General features: G+C 36.2%; 1 protein-coding gene across 1 annotated transcript; it reads left to right on the plus strand.

The window, feature by feature from the left end:
- Window positions 1–29: 29 nt before the first annotated feature.
- On the plus strand, window positions 30–16,342 carry PPIL3 (peptidylprolyl isomerase like 3). Its single transcript, XM_051983813.1, has 7 exons — window positions 30–163; window positions 2,629–2,668; window positions 4,669–4,743; window positions 8,049–8,142; window positions 8,561–8,628; window positions 12,698–12,816; window positions 14,791–16,342. Exons 2-7 carry the CDS (start codon window positions 2,666–2,668, stop codon window positions 14,915–14,917), a joined length of 486 nt encoding a protein of 161 aa, XP_051839773.1. The 5' UTR covers window positions 30–163; window positions 2,629–2,665; the 3' UTR covers window positions 14,918–16,342.
- Window positions 16,343–17,743: the final 1,401 nt, after the last annotated feature.

Consider the following 17,743-nt stretch of genomic DNA (forward strand, 5'->3'; position numbering starts at 1 on the left):
CGCCCACTTGAGAGCCACTTCCTCCTCCTGCTCGGAACTACCGTCGCGTGAGATCGGGGCGGAAGTAGCCCGTACTCTTTTGCGCGTCGACCTCCTTTTCTTCCGGTTGACTTGTTTTGGCGCCCAAAGTCACCGTTAGTATTTGGAAGTCTGGAGCTGGGAGGTAAGCCCAGGGAGGAAGGCTACGGGTTGGGAATGAAGGGGCGGAGGGAGTGCGGAAGGTTGAGGAACCTACGCAGAGCCACAGCGAGGGGAAGTAGGAACTTATTTTTCGCACCCCTTCTCCTTCCATCCCCGTTTCCGTTCACAAGCTCGACAGTTTCGCGAGACTTGGCTTCTCGTTTCCGCGTTTTAGGCGTGAGCTCTTAGTGCTCTTAGACTGAGAAAGTTGGAGTAGGCAGACGCACAGTCCGGATGTGTATTGTGGTCCCCAGAACCGGGCTTAGTTACATTTGAAAGAGTCTTTCAATTTGGGCCACCTTAGGGGAGGAGGATCCTTGTAGCAACAGAAGTAGAATTAGTAGTAGTAAATTCTAACTCCTGCCCCTCCCCCCGTCATTGTCATTCACTGTACCACCCCCAACTTGCCGGCCCCAGAGGGCAAAGATGAGCCCTAAGGGATTGGATTACGTCAACACATTTTTAGCCAGCCCGTTATATCCCCAGCTTGCCCTGTCTTAGGCACTGGAGGTTCCTAGAAAGGCGAAGAATGGGATCATAAAAACTCATCCCCTTCCTATCTGTGATTTTTACATCTACCTGACTGTTCCTGGAATCCCGAGCCACCAGAGTAGGCAAATAAAAAGTGTCTTATGAGAAATGAATGAGAAAGTAAAATTTTTAAGAAAAGTGGCTTATCACAGAATGAAAAAGCAATAAAGTAGCTTGTCATAAGTAAAATGTGGCTTATCACAAAATGATAAAGCAAATAAAAAGTGGTTTATCACAGAATGATGAAATTGTAAAATGTAGCTTGTCACTATATAAAGCAAGTAAAATAAAAAGAGGCTTATCACAGAATGACAATTGGAGAATAGGAAGGGACCAGTCTTTTTACGTGTAGATACTGGGGGTATAATTCTTGCCTTTTAAATTTACCTTCTACCGAGAAAGACGCTTTGCACAAATAATGGAAAGGAACTAGGCCTGTTGTTTCATTGTACTAGGGAATTCTCTGGGGAGGGAAAGCTCTACTTCACTCAGGTTAGTGACAAGTGTGAGAAATAAACCTCTTGCACTCAGAAAGGGATGAAGTTAAAAGCTTGTTTGATTACATACAGCCTTAACTTGGCTTAGCTATCTCCTAATCTTGAACAGGACGAAATCCATTTTAGCTAGTCCTTCTGATGTGGTTAGTGGCAGTGCTGAGAGTTGTGGGAATCAGGTCCAAAAGATAAAGTCTAGATTTAGGGTGGTCAGGGAGCCATGAGGAGATTAGGGTTCCTGGTGGTCAGAGAGTTAAATAATGAGATCTAGTGGCAGGTTCGGGGTAAAGGAATTTACAAACCCCAAAACCTAGATTGGTAAAAGAGGTTTATTATAGGCATTAGGAAGTCAGCCTTTGCTATGTATGAATAGAAAGGCTGAATTCCTTAGTGGCAAAGTCCCAACAGGAGAGTAAAATAGTGGAGGAGTCCTGGCAGAGAAGTAAACTTTCTAGTAGAGAAATACTGACAGGTATAAAGTCTCCTTAGGGAAATAGGTGAGGATAAAGAGAGGGTAATGCTGAAAGAGAATATCATCCCAGCAGGCACAGGCTTACTATGGCTTACTCCTCTGCAAGGAGTTGTTCTAAATTGGCTCTTTTTATCTACAAGCTAGATTTCAGTTTGAGCTGGAATTTGAATAGAATTGGATGAATCTCTTTAATTCAGTAGAGAACTTAATCAGGAGTGAGTATTATCAATGGGGGTGGTCTCTCAGGATCTTTTACAGAGGCCAAGATTCAAGAAAAATCTGTCCTTTAAGGAGTTTTAGAGGGTTTCAGGCCTCCCCTCGTCACGAGAAAGAATTTACAAACTTGAAAAGTCTAAATGGCAAAAGGGAAGTTTATTGGAGCTGAGAAGCCAGCTTTGCTAGGAAGACAGACTTCTTCAGTGGCAAGAGTTCCTGGCAGAGAAATAACAAAGTTATCACTGAAAGAGGGTCTCTTTACAGTGGGCAAGAGTCCTGGTAGGCAGCTGCCCCAAGAGGAGAGGTCCCTTTACAAAGCATAATCCTATTCAGACTTTTGCAGAGATTTAGAGTTCAAAATGGTCATTTTATAAGAAGTCTGAGGGGAGGGCTTCCATTGAATGAAATTCCTTCAAAGTTGTCACTGCCCCCAGGCCTAGATTTCCAATTGAATGAGATCACTTAAGTTCCAGCTAAGTGGGAGGCCAGCCTGGGCTAATCTTAATGAAACCATTTTAACTGCTCTGAAGATTGGGTCTCTGAAAGACGAGAGTTCAGAGCTCACCTCAGAAGTCATGGAGGACAGTTTCAGTGAGATTGAGTTTGGAGTATGGCTGCCTTTTTGCCTGTGGTCTTTATATCTTCTGCCCTTTTTGTCTAACCATGACCTAGAAATTGTTTATATTTAATTAAATAAGGAAGGAAAAGCATGTAAACTTTTTTCCTCCTTTTCAGCTTTCTTTTGGACTTCCAGAAATCCCTAAGTAGCAGGATGGTAAGTTTCATGAATTCCTTAAGGATTCCTTTTTTCTTTATAATTTTTAACTTAAAAAGTTCAGACATATTAAAATACTACTTCTAAAACTAGAATCTTAGGATAATTGTAGAATTATTGTAATTTTAGAATGTAAATGGAATCTCAGAGATTAAATAGTTCAGCTTGCTCAGTCTTACTTGTGGAGGGCCGCAGATAGTAGGGGAACACTGGGTAAGGTATAAGACCCTTTTACCCAAAGTTCCCCCACTATCTGTGGCCTTATACAAGTAATAATTTTAGATAATTCTATTTAGCTTGTGTGATAATTCCTTTAAGTATATAGTTATGCTTTGCAGAGTGAAACTTTATGCTCTTCACCAGAACTGATAGGTGTAGACAAAGTAGGCAGCTGACTAAGCTGACATATAAGGAGTACTTTTTAATGTTATTTGTTGTAAAGGTGCATGTTTTTATCAGAAAATTCTATTCTCCAAGGTATGTAAGTTCCATATGTTATTCTAGCACAGAGTGGTCACCAGGGTACAGTTTTTGATTCTCTGATTTATTTCAGAGCTCTGTGTGTTTCCTTGTCTTTTCCTCTACTCTTTAAAGAACATTAATTTTAGCCATTTCTAGAATTTGGTTATTCTGTTGCTTAGGATTTACTTGAATGATTATGTAACTTTTGTTTAACTAGGAGCCATTCTTGCCACTTGGAATTTAACCTTTTCCACTTTCATTCTTTTGATTTGATTGTGTAACTCCACAGATCTTTGGCATGGTCACTGATCCATTCTTGAGGACAGAGTGTTCAATATCCACAGTGTTTTCAGCGTAGCAATTATGGGATGACATAATGGTTTATGTACAGTTCATTGTTTTCTATAGAGATAAAACTGGCAAGTCTGGTTATAGATTTTCATGAAAAGTAGATTGTAAAAGAGATAAAATGAAAGGCAAGGATAAAGTTCTTTTAGGCAGTAGCAGAAAATTATACTGTTTGAGTTTTTCATTAATTTTTCTTTTTAGAGTTAGAAAGCTACAAAGTATCCTTTATTTTATATTTGTAGGCATGTTGGACTAAAAAGAGGAAATTGGAAGGACAGAAAATATAAGTAATAGTAAGTTATAGCAACTTTAATCGTGAAATTTTTGTCTTGGCTCAAGTGATTTCAAAGTGAGCCTTGAAGTGGAGAAGGGCAGGGGATAGAAAGGTGTATTGGGGATTTTCTTCCCTTCTTCCTCCTATCTCTTCCTTTGGGCTGTGGAGGAGAGGGGAAAGTCTAAGGTAACTGCTTATTTAAAAGCACAATTATATTTCCCAAATAAAACAAGGAGTTCGGCAAGCATTTGTTAAGTCCCTGTTATATGCCAAACATTTTATTAAGTGAAAGGCTAAAAACAGGCCTATTCTTAATGAATTATAGTCTCATGAGGAAAGAAACATTCAAAAAATCCTGTACAGAAAGGATATATGTGAGATCAAATATATGAGATCAATCAGAGATAATCAGCAGAGGGAAGGTATGAGTATGATTGAGAAGAAAGGCTTTTTGTAGCTACTACTTAAGAAAGCCAGGAAACACAGAGGAGGTGGGAGAGAGCTTTAGGAGTGATTTTTCATGTTTTTAAAATGAATGATGTTGTACATAATCTGTGTCAGATTGCTTGCTGTTTTGGGGAAGAAAGGAAGATAGAAAAAAAATTTACAATTCAAAATCTTACAAAAATAAATGTTGAAAACTATTTTTGTAATTGGGAAAATAAAATATACCACATTTATATTTATGTTCTTGCCAGCTTAAAAAAATAAGTAGTTTGCTACTTGAATGACTTTCTGAAGGCATTAAAACAATTTTCATTTTGGGGGATAGGGGTGTTGGTTATCTCTGAAGCATTACTATGTAATTCTATTCCTATTTGGATTGCCATCTGGGTTTTTGAATTGGCAGTAATACAGTATACAAACTCAATTGGAGAAAATGGATTTATTTTAATATTTACTTTTTCCTGTTTAGTCTGTGACATTGCACACAGATGTAGGTGATATTAAAATAGAAGTCTTCTGTGAGCGGACACCCAAGTCATGTGAAGTAAGTATTGAAATAAATGATTTGACTCTGAACATTTTACAGATTAGTGAAAAGAGTTCTAGATTTGGAGGTGGAGAACACTAAGTCCTATACTACATAAGAGGTCACTTCACTTTTGGAGCTTCCCTTTCCTCATTTGTAAAATGAAGGGGCTGGACTATAGATTAAAGTGTCAGAGTAAAATAGAAATGGATCCTAGGCTGCATGTAAACTTAGAAATTCACAAATTAGCATTATGTTGTATTGCATTTATATGTTATTTTCTTTAAAATTTCCTAATTAATTACTTACCATCTAGGGAAAAAATTGGAACACAATGTTTTGCAAGGGTTAGTGTTGAAAAATTATTCACGCACGTTTTGAAAATTAAAAAGCTTTACTGAAAAAGTTTAAAAAAATTTTTTTCCCAATTTCATCTTAATTTGAGGCTACAAAGTTGGATACTTCTGAACAAGATCTGATCTCTGGCTTCCCTTCCAACCCTAAAAATGAATCATGAATGGGTATAATTCACTGTCAATCAAAGGACTTTAGTTTTCATGTAGAAAATATATGTGACCAGAATACCAGCATAATGATTTTGCAATGGCTGTTTTGGCTTCTTTAATATCTTATTTTGTGTGTTTATATTTGAGGAAATAGATCTGATGTTAATATTTAACCTTTTGTGTGCAATAATTGAGGATTTCATAAATGCGTTTTTTATGGGAGGGAGGAAATTGTATTATAGAGATTTCTGTTTACTACCCTAACCACTTGGAAATATCTGTCTACCATTTGGAAGTATTATGAGAAGTCCCCTGAATTTTTCCAAATTATTGATGAGGGAGAGTGGCATAAATGACTACTGCTTGCTTTTAGCACCAGGCTCAATTTGAGAGTTGGAAATGTGAGAAATTAATCTCTTGGACACAGAAAAGGATAAACCTAAAAGTCTGTTTATGTTTTCACAAGAATCAACCACATACTCCAGAAGCTGAAAGAGCCTTTTTATCCTATTCTGAATGCATGTCCCTCCCTCAGTTCCCCATTAGCTGAGTACAATAAGGTTTATATGCTTCTCAGTCTGCCTTCTTCACTACATATATTGCATGACTATTAAAATAAATTTCAGCTCCTCCTAGGGAGGAGCAGTTAATATTTATGACCTAATTGTTCATGAGTGCTTCACATAAAGCTTAACCTTTACCCTATGTAATAATATTCTAACTTTGAACAGGACAGAGCTAGTTACATTCCATTTTATCTTGTCCTTCTGCTAAATGCTTCTCTGTATGTGTGGAGGCAAATACCCTATTATATCTCTCAAAAGGGACCTTCTTAGACATCTAGTTCAACCCATATGCGAAAGGCATTCTCACTGTGACACATCCTGAGAAGTATTTTTCCTCTTTGTTGATGTCAAGAGAGACTAATTAGGACTTGTTGGGGATCTCGGCCCCAACTCCTGAGTGGAACAGGCTTATGTGACCAGCGCTGCCTGTCCACTTGAGAAGACTGTGAGTAATGAGGAGCGAGAGCCAGGGTGGTGTGAGATTCTGATTTATTACAAAGACCGCAAGTCCTTTTATCTCCTCGGTGCCTGCTTCTAGTGCCTATATCATACGTAAGCACATCCTAACCTATAGTAAATACATGATTCTCTACAGGAAGCTACACGTAACTATAATGTGAGCATTCCTTTCCTAATAGGAATATGGTCAAAGTACTCCCCTCCAAGGTCTGGCACGCCTCTCCTGGAAACTGCCACATTGCTTCTTCGGGTGGGACCCCTTCCTCCCAACGCCATCTTGTTCACCCTTACAAGGTTACCTCAGTTTACCTGAGTCATGCCCTGTGTGATTTCCAAGGCTGGCGGAGGGTTGGCAAGTTCTCTTGTAAGGACTTCACTTTTTTAGATGTCAGAGATGGAACAAAGATGTAAAGTGGCAGGGATCTCATTTAGCAAATCTCTAACTTTTTGGTCTCAGGGACTCCTTTATACTCTTTAAAATTATCAAGGATCCATCTTGCCAAAGGGTTTCAGTTTATGTGGATTATGTCTGTCAATATTTAATATGTTAGAAATTAAAGTATTATGAAAATAATTTTAATATTGAGAATCTCCTGAAAAACATGACGAATGTTGGAGGGAATGTGGGGGAAACTGGGGCACTACTACATTGTTGGAACTGAATGGATCCAACCATTTTGGAGAGCAATTTGGAACTATGCCCAAAGTGTTATCAAACTGTGCATACCCTTTGATCCAGCAGTGTTACTACTGAGCTTATATCCTAAAGAGATCTTAAAGAAGGGAAAGGAACCCACATGTGCAAAAATGTTTGTGGCAGCCCTTTTTGTAGAGGCCAGAAACTGAAAACTGAGTGGCTGACCATCAATTGGAGAATGGCTGAATAAGTTATGGTATATGAATGTTATGGAATATTATTGTTCTGTAAGAAATGACCAGCAGGATGATTTCAGAGAGACCTGGGGAGACCTACATGAATTAATGCTAAATGAAATGAGCAGAACCAGTGGCTCTTAACAAGAGATAAAATTCAGGCCTTAGTAGAGAGAGTGCAAGAGCACTACATGGCAACATTATTATACGACAATCAATCCTGAGGGATATGACTTTCCAACAATGCGATGACTGATGCCAGTTCCAATTGTTCAGTGATGAAGAGAGCCATCTATACCCAGAGAGAGGACTGTGGGAACTAAATGTGGATCACAACATAATATTCTCACTCTTTTTGTTGTTGTTCACTTTCATTTTGTTTTCTTGCTCATTTGCTTTCCTTTTTGATCTGATTTTTCTTGTGCAGCAAGAGAATTGTATAAATATGTTTACATATATAGGATTTAAAAGAAAAAAATATACACACACACACACACACACACACACACACACATATATATATATATATATATATAAAGAGAGAGAGAGAGAGAGAGAGAAAGAGAATCTCCTGAAAGAGTATAGGGGTCCTTAGTGATTTCTGATCCACAGTTTGAGAATCTAGGGTCTAGTTCTACCCCTTATACAGAACAGGAACTTGAAATCTTGTCTTCTGACATGTTTCCTGTAGAAAATAGACAATCATGATTGTAATATTGAATGAAAAAATATTTTGCAGTTATTTCATTTGCTTATTGACAAGAATTAAGAATTTATAAAATACAATTAGTATCCATATTAATGTCATAAATGTAAATTTTAAAATCCATTAACCATAGTGTTTGAAGAATTAAGTGTTGTTTTATTTTAAACATGTCATTGCTATAGTATTTATTAATTTTATTTTCATACTCTCTAGAATTTCTTGGCTCTTTGTGCTAGTAATTACTACAATGGGTGTATATTTCACAGAAATATCAAGGGCTTCATGATACAAACAGGAGATCCAACAGGTGAGTGCTTAGATTCATTAATAGCTTTCTTCCTTGGGATACTGGGATGAAGATATGAGAAAAGTCATTCTAATTGTAGAAGCTGGGATTTTTTATATTACACCAAAAAAAAAAGTCTGAGTCCAGTAGTTACTCTTTTAATAAACAGTCTTTAAAATGAATTATTCCTCTTATTATTTTAATGAGTTTCATTTTCATTGATTAGTCCATATACCATAGTTTTAGAAGGTGAGAGAAACTATATGGTCATGTTAGCTTGCAGTCTAAGTTGATCATTTTAAAAGCTTTAAGGTCTTAATACCTCACTTTCTTCCTCCATCAGAAAATAGCTCCCCCCCTTATAAACTTGATATTATTTTTAATTATTATTAATTTTATTATTTTAATTATAATTATTATTAATTTTATTGTTTTCCAGGTTCTGGGAAAGGAGGCAACAGTATCTGGGGCAGGAAATTTGAAGATGAATACAGTGAATACCTTAAGGTACCTCTTTATTCTTCAGCATTGCTTAGGTACCTTAGCTTCTCATTAATTAAAAAGTTGGAGAATTTGAAACTTGTTAAGAAGTTAGCATATTTTGTAAGAGTGAATTTGGATAGTTCCTTTTGCATATTTCATTACCTAATATGATTGAACTTACATAGGTTAGTGTTTGACTGCTCCTTAGAATTTAATCCTATAATTTAATATTATCATTTATTATTATATTTGACAGCTAGGTATAGCAGTGGATAGTGTGTTGGGCCTGGAGTCAGGAAGACTCATCTTCCTGAGATGAAATCTGGCCAATACTAGCTATGTTCACTCTAGGTAGGTCACCTTGTTTGCCTTAGTTTCCTCACCTGTAAAATGAGCTGGAGAAGGAAATGGTATTTTTGTTAAGAAAACCCCAAATGGGGTCACAAAGAGTTGAATGGGACTGGAAAGCAACTGTGTAAAGTCCAGGCTAGTTCCCTGGAGGCCTCAGGAACAGCCAGAGTCAGAATAAGTAAAAGTCCTTGGTCTTCCGGGGCAGAAGTGAAGGAGACAGACAAACTGCCACAGGCTCTCCACCAACCTCCCTTCTCCTGGTTCTGCTGCAAAGTGAAGTCCTCTTACTTCTCTCACCCCACCCCTTAATCCTTACCTACAATACAATACAATACAATACAATACAATACAATACAATACAATACAATACAATACAATACAATACCTTACCTGTATACACCAAACATCAAGGAACAGTGAGAAGGGCCATTTTTCCAAACATATGCTAATAGAATCATTGTCCAATAAGTAATTAGCCTTAAGTGCTCCGTTGTCTCTTTCAGGCATACCTTTTAAGAGTTTCAGCCCTTTACATAACTGCACATTTATTATACTTTTTGCTTATAGATCAAAAATTCATATTTGATTAGCATTTCCTGGTATTCTAATTTAAATCTTGCAGATAATACTTAATATACTATTCCATGCCATGACTCTCAAGGACAATGAGTTTCAATGTACATCAGTAAGTACAATGTACATGCTAGTTAGTGTTTTATTAGCAAAAAAAAGGTAAGTGTATTCTGATGCGTGTATGGAAATGCTTTCTTTTTTTTTTTTTTGGATGTTTTAAGTGCAAATTAAAAAACACAATTAAAAAATATTTTGCTGAGATGACTTAAAGAATTTCTCTTTAAATTAAAATACAAATATTATAAAACATTTATCTGCTAATACAGGTATAAACTGAAGATATTGAATTATTCAACTATGTTAAGTACTGTTGTGTCTGATAGAGCTTGCAGACTAGACTCTTTTCTCATTATTCTATATCCTGTTCTTAGCATTTGGTCAGTTATATTAAGCTGATAGAACTACTCCTTCATGAGTCTCTTGTAGTTAATGGGTCCTACTAGAAATAGGTACCACTGGGAGTTAACTCTATGAGAGGCATCCTCTCTCATAGCCTATTGCAGAGAAGATTCTGCGCTACATTGGTGGTAGAGATATGTATTCATCATGAACTATCTATACTGGTGAAATCACAGATTTCATTTTTTTAAACAAAGGCAGCCCATAAATGATATTTTAAATAAAATATTTTTTAAAAATACACTTGAATCTTCTCAGTACCATTCTTTCCCAGTTTCCTGCTAGTAAATTACTTTTTATTAGACCTTTTACTTGCCCTTGACCACATTAGCTCCCATCTCCTCCAGCAGGTTGTCCCTTTGATCATCCTCTCTTCCTAATTGTAGATTTTCTTGTTCATTGACTCTTTTTAGACTACCTTACAAACATGTTCAGATCCATCCAATTCTTTAAAAAAGACCTTTCCTTGGCATCCCCTCCAGCATTGTCTAATATCTCTCTTCCCTTTCATAGTTAAATTTCTGGAAAAAGAGGCTTCTGCTCCTTGCCTTTGCTTTCTCTCCTTTCTTTGTTGCTTTTCCTCAGTCCTTGTCATTTTGCTCCAGTGTTTGATGTTGCTAACTAGCCCCTCTTTGCCTCCTTGCTCCTCCCTTGGCTTTTGTGACATTGCTCTGTTGTTAGGTTACTTCCTAACTGAGTAGTACCTTTCCTTACCCAATCACCACAATGACTCTTCAGACGTCTCTGGGAACATGAGAGGAGATAGTCACCACACCCGATGAAGGTTGCAGCAGGCACATTTTATTTGGTACAGCTCATGATGTCTCCCATGATGTCTCTCTCATGATGTCTCTCATTATCTCTCTTTCTCCCTCATTCCTTGTCCCTTATATCTTCCCCCCCAACCAAAGTCTGTTTCCACATGGTCACATGCCTCAGCAACAGTCCTTCCAGAGGAGGGAAGTGCTTGCCCCGTTTTTGGCACGTACTCAGTGCATGACTGTTTGTGCCATAATTCTCTTGCTGGAACACCTAGTGCACATCTGTCAGCAGAATACATGCCCGGGTGCCTCAACCCAATTCTAGTTTGTACTGTAGCCAGGGCATTGTGTTATCGGGCAACGAAAAACAAGTGGGATAGAAGGTTTCAGGGCCCAACACTCTGTCATGATTCTTTTTTCTCCCTGAAAGATGGCTGCTTCCTTGGTTGCCTTTCTAGGCTTATCACCCATGTCCCATCCTTTATTTATGGATGAATATGCCCAGATCTCTGTCCTAGGCCCTCTCCCCTTTTTTTCTCTATTCACTTTGAGATCTCAACAGTTCCCATGGATTCAGCTATCCATTTCTATGATTCCCAAATCTGTATATGCAGCCCTTATCTCTACTTATATCTCTACCTGCATATCCCATAAGCATTTCAAACTCAGCATATCCAAAACAACTTTTCTTCCCTCCTAAATTCACTTCCTTTCTATCAACTTCCTTTCTTTATACTCACCTCACAACCATCTTCGTCGGGGTCCTCACCTCTTTTCACCTGAACTTTTATAGCAGCTCTCTCTAGGGTCTTCTATGTAAATGCCAAAGTGATCTTCCCAAACACACACTTGACCATGTAATGGATCCAGATTAGAATACAAATGCCTGTGGACATTTAAAGTCTGTTAGTCCTTATATGACTGATGCTAAGTGAAGTGAGTAAAACCAGGAGAACATTGTACACCCCAACAAGATTATGCAATGATCAATCCTTAAGGATGTGGCTTTTTTTTTTTTTTTTTTAACAATGAGATGATTCAGGCCAATTCCAATAGACTTGTGTTGGAGAGAGCCATCTACATCCAGAGAGGGTACTGCAGGGACTGAATGTGGATCACAACATAGTATTTTGATCTTTTTTGTTGTTTGCTTGCTTTTTTATTTCTCATTTATTTTTCCTTTTTGATCTGATCTTTTTTGTGTAGCATGATAACTATGGAAATACATATAGAGGAATTGCACAAGTTTAACATATGTTGGATTACTTGTTGTAGGGAAGAGAGTGAGGACAATTGAGGGAGAAAAATTTGGAACACAAGGTTTTGCAAGGGTGAATGTTGAAAACTATCTTCATATATATTTTGAAAATAAAGATTCTTGAGGATTTATAATTATATCCTTAGAACGCTATACATGCTGGGCTTGGTGATTGATTATATAATAAGAGTTATTCATTGAACCCTTTCATATTCTCATGTATCTTTTAAAAATATCATTATGTGATTATTATATTGTAGAATTTTTTACAATTCCTTCCCAAAGAAAAGTTTAGTCCTCTCATTTTATGAGGAATAAAAAGGTCAAGTAATTAAAGAATAAGGTGGTGAGGGGATTAAACTCTGTTTATGTAGCTAATTAGAGAAAAAGCATGTTTATCTCAGGCCTAAATACAGAATACTACTTTATAGATATGATTTTATTAATCATCCTTTTTATTTTCAGAATTTCAAATTTGGTATTTAATTGGGGGTTTTTAATTTGTTCTTTTAGCTTTTTTTAGTTGCCTGCCCAATTCATTGATCTTCTTTCTTTCTTTGGCAAAGTAAGCATCTACAGATATAAAACTTCTCCTAAGAACTTCTTTGGCTGCATCCCATAAATTTTGGTATGTTGTCTCATTATTGTTTAATGGAAATGATTAAATGGATGTTTTTTGATGGTCTCTTAGCACAGTGTTCGAGGAGTTGTATCCATGGCTAATAATGGCCCAAACACCAATGGATCACAGTTCTTTATTACTTATGGCAAGCAGCCTCATTTGGACATGAAGTATACAGTATTTGGAAAGTGAGTATTTTGTTTTTTGAATTTCTTTTGAGTAAGGATAACACCTGAATATTTAAAATACAGCACAAACCATTACCACCATTTTCAGAGAGTGTCTTATTATTGATACACCAACAGAAAATCATTTTAAATAAATGGTGTGTATTGTGCAGCATTTCTGGCTAGCTTTCTGGAGGGTCTCCAGAAGGGCCTTAATCTCAGCAGGATAGACACCATGAGAATGGACAAGAATATACTCTATTACAGTCACATCATTACAGCATACTGAATATGTGTGAACTAGAGAACTATTATATCACCATGCTAAGTACTAAGTATATGTAAAGTAGATAACCATTGTCTCATTAATTCCACTGAGTTAATACCTTGTTGTGAGTATCCTTGTTTCAACTATAACACAAGTGGTTATGCCTTCCTCTGACTTCTTAGGAAAGGTGAGAACACCAAAGGGAGGTGAGAACACCAAAGAGAAAATGGGGAGCCAAACCAGATATAGTTAGCAGGTTTCCTCTGGGCTGAAGGGTCTTATACCTCACCCAGAGTTCCCTCATTATCTATGGCCCTCTACACAGCATTTTCTGTCTGCCATACATGTATATATGTCTTTATATAGGGATGCTATTAAGCAATTAATGTATAGAAAATAGCAGGATCCAGTAATCTCATTGCTTTGTGGGTAACCCTGACTCTCTTTCCTGACCTATCCACAGGTTTCAGTGATTTATAATCCCCATTATTCTAGGCCTGAAAGAGTACTTTCTTCAGAATGAATAGAATGATTTTATCTTAATTCTCCTTTCTCCTTTCATTTATAACTCATTCCCTCCTTTGTATATGTTGTCTTTGAAAAAGAAATAAATGGCTTTCAGAATTTCATGTTTAAAAGGTGGGGAGTTTGTTTTATATTTAGGGTTTACTTGATTTTGCTGTTAATGTAACATTTTTATCTTGATCTTTTTGGAAGGTGGGGTATGTGTGTATGTGTTTTGGGGGAAAGGGGAGAGACAGAAACAGACAAAGAGAGGGAGAGAAAAAGAGAAGGAAAGGAGAAGGGAGGGAGAGATTCTAAAATGAGATCACATTTGAGGATTTTTGTTCTCTTTAGAATTAAAATTTAAATTATAATATCCTATTCAGGAATTTGACACATCTCATAGATTATCTTTTAACTTACCTAAAAAAAAAGTTATATCACTTTTTATTTTCTTTTTTTGGCAAGGCAATTGGGTTAAGTGACTTACCAGGGTCACATAACTAGTAGTAAGTATTAAGTATCTGAGGCTGTAATTGAGCTCAGGTCCTCCTGACTCTAGGACAGTGTGCCATCTAGCTGCCCCTGTTACTCTCTACAATCTTGAATAAAGTTGTAATCCTAACAAAACTTTAGCTCACGGATTGTTAGCTTAGTATCCAGAAAAGTTTTAAAAAGGTATTTTGATCAGTAACTATAATAAATACAATTAGTTCATTATAATACTATGGATTTTATTTTATGCATTTAGAAATTTTTTATAAGGCATCCATAGGCTTCCCTAGATTAAGAGGATCCATGATGCAAAAATTAAGTTTAAAAATCCATGCTCTAAGTTTAAAAACCCATGACCAAGAATATAAAAGTCTGGAGGCCTGAATTTTTGCCTCCTGTATCTATCTATAGAAAGAAAATAGATCAAAATTAAACTAACAAATTTTTTGCAATGTTTGTGCTTGTTGTTTTGTTATGTTTGTCCTCAAGGACCCTGAAGTCCAGAGAAAAGAAATTACACATACATAATAAATTAAGTAATGACAAGTTGAAATCAAATTAAAAAAAAAAAAAAACGCAGCAGCAGTGAATTATGATGAATTCTCACAAGCCAGGATGTGACTAGTTGTTGTATGAATTGTAATAGGAATTATAATTGCCAGAGAAATTAAAAAACCATGAATTTATCAGCCTCAAGGAATTTTCATGAGTGTTCTATTTTCTTTTAGGGTGATAGATGGCCTAGAAACTTTGGATGAACTAGAGAAGCTGCCAGTAAATGAAAAGACTTTTCGGCCTCTTAATGATGTACACATTAAGGATATTACCATTCATGCCAACCCATTTGCTCCATAACTGCAATATATTGGATAAAGATTTGTCGAGCTCAATATAGCAAACACTTCACTTTGTGCACTTCTTCATTGTGCCACAAGCTACATCTTTCTATTAATTTACTCAGAACTGAGACTGTGAGCCTTTGAAAAGCCTGTCCAGTATGAAATAATGGAAAGAAAACAAGCCAAACCAGAACAGTACAATACATCCAACAAATATTTATGAGAACAGTCATACATAATTGCTTCCTCCATGAAAGCATGTAAAAGAAAACAGTTTTCAGAAGTGATATACTACAGACAATAATATTTATCTTCATGGTCATAACACAGTGTGATATTAGATTTGTTACTTTTTTTAAAAAATGAAATAAATGTGTATAACTTGGAAATGTTTTTAATCTTTTAAATTTCTGAGCCTCTTTAATGTAAAACATAAATTGTCTACTTTTCTGTCAATTTTTATGGGCATAGAATTTTAAGAGTTTCAGGCTTATAAATTCAAATTGTTATGCATGAGGTTTGCCCAGAAATATACTAAGCCTCTAAATTTAAGAGCCAGCAAGAAATAATCAAAATGGCCTGTATGCAAATAATAAGATAATAAAAAACAGTAATATTTTATTTATCTAAATATATAAAGGTAGATAATTTTATTTTCATAAAATTGTAATTTACACCTTTGTTATTATGAAAGCTGAATGAAACTTAGGACAGTGGCTTTTGTGGAAAAGGAATAGTATGCTAGTCAGAAAAAGCAGGACTAATCCAGCCTCTGATACTAATTACATAGTTTACTAATTACATAAGAACCTAAACAAGGTTCTTAACCATCCAAGTTCAAATCTAGCTTCAGACTTACTAACTTATGAACTTACACATCACAATTTCCATTTGCTTCATTTATCAAATGTTTACTCAACATTTAAGTGACTGGTTTGGTCCTACCTTTTATGGTTTTCATGCTTAAAAATTTCACCCCTGCCATATGGCCTTCTCAGGACAATAATCCCTTGCAAGATTTTTTCCCTCACTTTGAAATTAAACTTCTGTTTGATTCCAGACTCTTCTGTCTCTAACCTCCATACATTAGAGTCTGGTTCCAGTCTGGTTGATATAAGCAAAATTAGGAGAATATTGTACAATGAAGAGTTGTGAATGACTTGGCTATTCTCAGCAATACAATAATCCCAGACAGGACTCATGATCAAAAATGCTATTTCTGTCCAGAAAAAAAACTGATGTTGCCTGACTACTGATTAAGCCATACTATTTTCTTTCCTTCCTTTCTTTTTTTATTTTTCTAGCTTTATTCCTTCCTAAGTCTTTTTGCACAGAATGGATAATATGGAAATATATTACGTGATTGCACATATATAACCTATTATCAGATTGCTTTCTATCTCAGATATGGGAGGAGAAGAAGGAAGGTATAGAATTAGAACTCAAAACTTTACAAAATGTTAAAAAAATTATTTTTACATGTAATTGGGGGAAAATAAAATATTTCAAAAAAATTCGAGAGAAGAGACTGTCTACTTTATCTGATTTATTAATCAATATATTCTTGATTAAAACTTCTATGTACTTTGCTCATGATTATGCCCTTAAAAAATGCTGATTAAGCTCCCTGTCTAACCTTACCTTTAAACCTGTCTCTAGTAAACTCTTGACCTCTCTATGGTTGAGGCAAAATTTTACTGGAATTATTTGGGTTAACAAAACAGCAGATTGGGAATAGACAAGCATCAGAAGAGAACAGTGGATTAAGAGCTGATCCTTCCTGAGGATTTACCTCAGTCTGAGCTGAGATGCCTGTAGAACCAGACTTTCCTTAACATCTCCCTTATCTGCCACAGTTCAGTCTTTTATTCACTCCTCCTAGGGGTAATGGTGGTGCTAGGCTGGCTCCAACCTTTGGAATCTTTCCCTTTGGCTCCCAGCTATCTTTTTCCATTATTAGTTCACACTCAACTCCAAAGACTGATTCAATGGAAAAATGTCATTTCCTAGTTAGGCCGTTTTCTACCTGCAGTGATTATATAATTTCTGGCATAGGAAGTTTTAGAAAAACCACCTCTAGTTTAAGATTTCTAGTCAATTTATTATTAAAAATTTCCATTGCTCAATTCTAGATCAATAATATGCATTTTTCAGTGCAAAACAGACTGCAGATAATCAAAAGAGGTCAGATACAAAGGAAGGGATTTATCTACTCCTTTCTTACTTTTACACCGGGATTGAGATCTCTGCAGAGATAGTTCAACCCTTTTGGAGCTCATCCAGGTAGGGAACTGAGTGTTTTGCCCTGCAGAGGGATACTTTAACATTTCTGTGAATCTTTTTTCCAACAGGTTCTTTCATATATGGTGTCTTCCACAAAACTTTAAATCCAAAACTTGGACTCCTCCAAAAATTAAACATTTTGGTGCTATTAACCTATGACTGGAAGGCTGCTTTTCAGCAAGCAAAACTATGCTATTTTTCAAACTAAAATTATCTTGGAATGGACATTTGAAGCTTTCTAAAGAGTCAGGACTAGAGGGAGCTCTGTGTTAAAAGCTTAATATAAATTATTAACTATCTCAATTTCCTAGGTCTGAAGTCTCTTCACCAAAAGTCCTTACGATCATCACTTTTCCCCCTATAAATCACTTCTATTCTGAGCTTGTGATTAATCCTTTTACTTTCAGATTGTTTATCTTTCACTCTTCTTTATGTATAAGTCATGGATCCATTTACAACCTATCAATTTTTGACACACTACATTTTATCCAGTAGATTTTGTCAAATAGCTCATTCTTATCCCAGTGGTTTAAGTCTGGCTTTGCACTGTTTGTTTCTG

The sequence above is a fragment of the Antechinus flavipes genome, chromosome 3 (assembly GCF_016432865.1).
Source record: "Antechinus flavipes isolate AdamAnt ecotype Samford, QLD, Australia chromosome 3, AdamAnt_v2, whole genome shotgun sequence".
Taxonomy (NCBI): domain Eukaryota; kingdom Metazoa; phylum Chordata; class Mammalia; order Dasyuromorphia; family Dasyuridae; genus Antechinus; species Antechinus flavipes.

What these genes read in the sequence shown, in the direction of transcription:
- PPIL3 (XM_051983813.1), top strand. An exon ending in ACAAACAGGAGATCCAACAG is followed by an intron (nt 8,143 to 8,560) that starts GTGAGTGCTTAG and finishes ATTGTTTTCCAG; the next exon opens with GTTCTGGGAAAGGAGGCAAC. An exon ending in AAGTATACAGTATTTGGAAA is followed by an intron (nt 12,817 to 14,790) that starts GTGAGTATTTTG and finishes ATTTTCTTTTAG; the next exon opens with GGTGATAGATGGCCTAGAAA.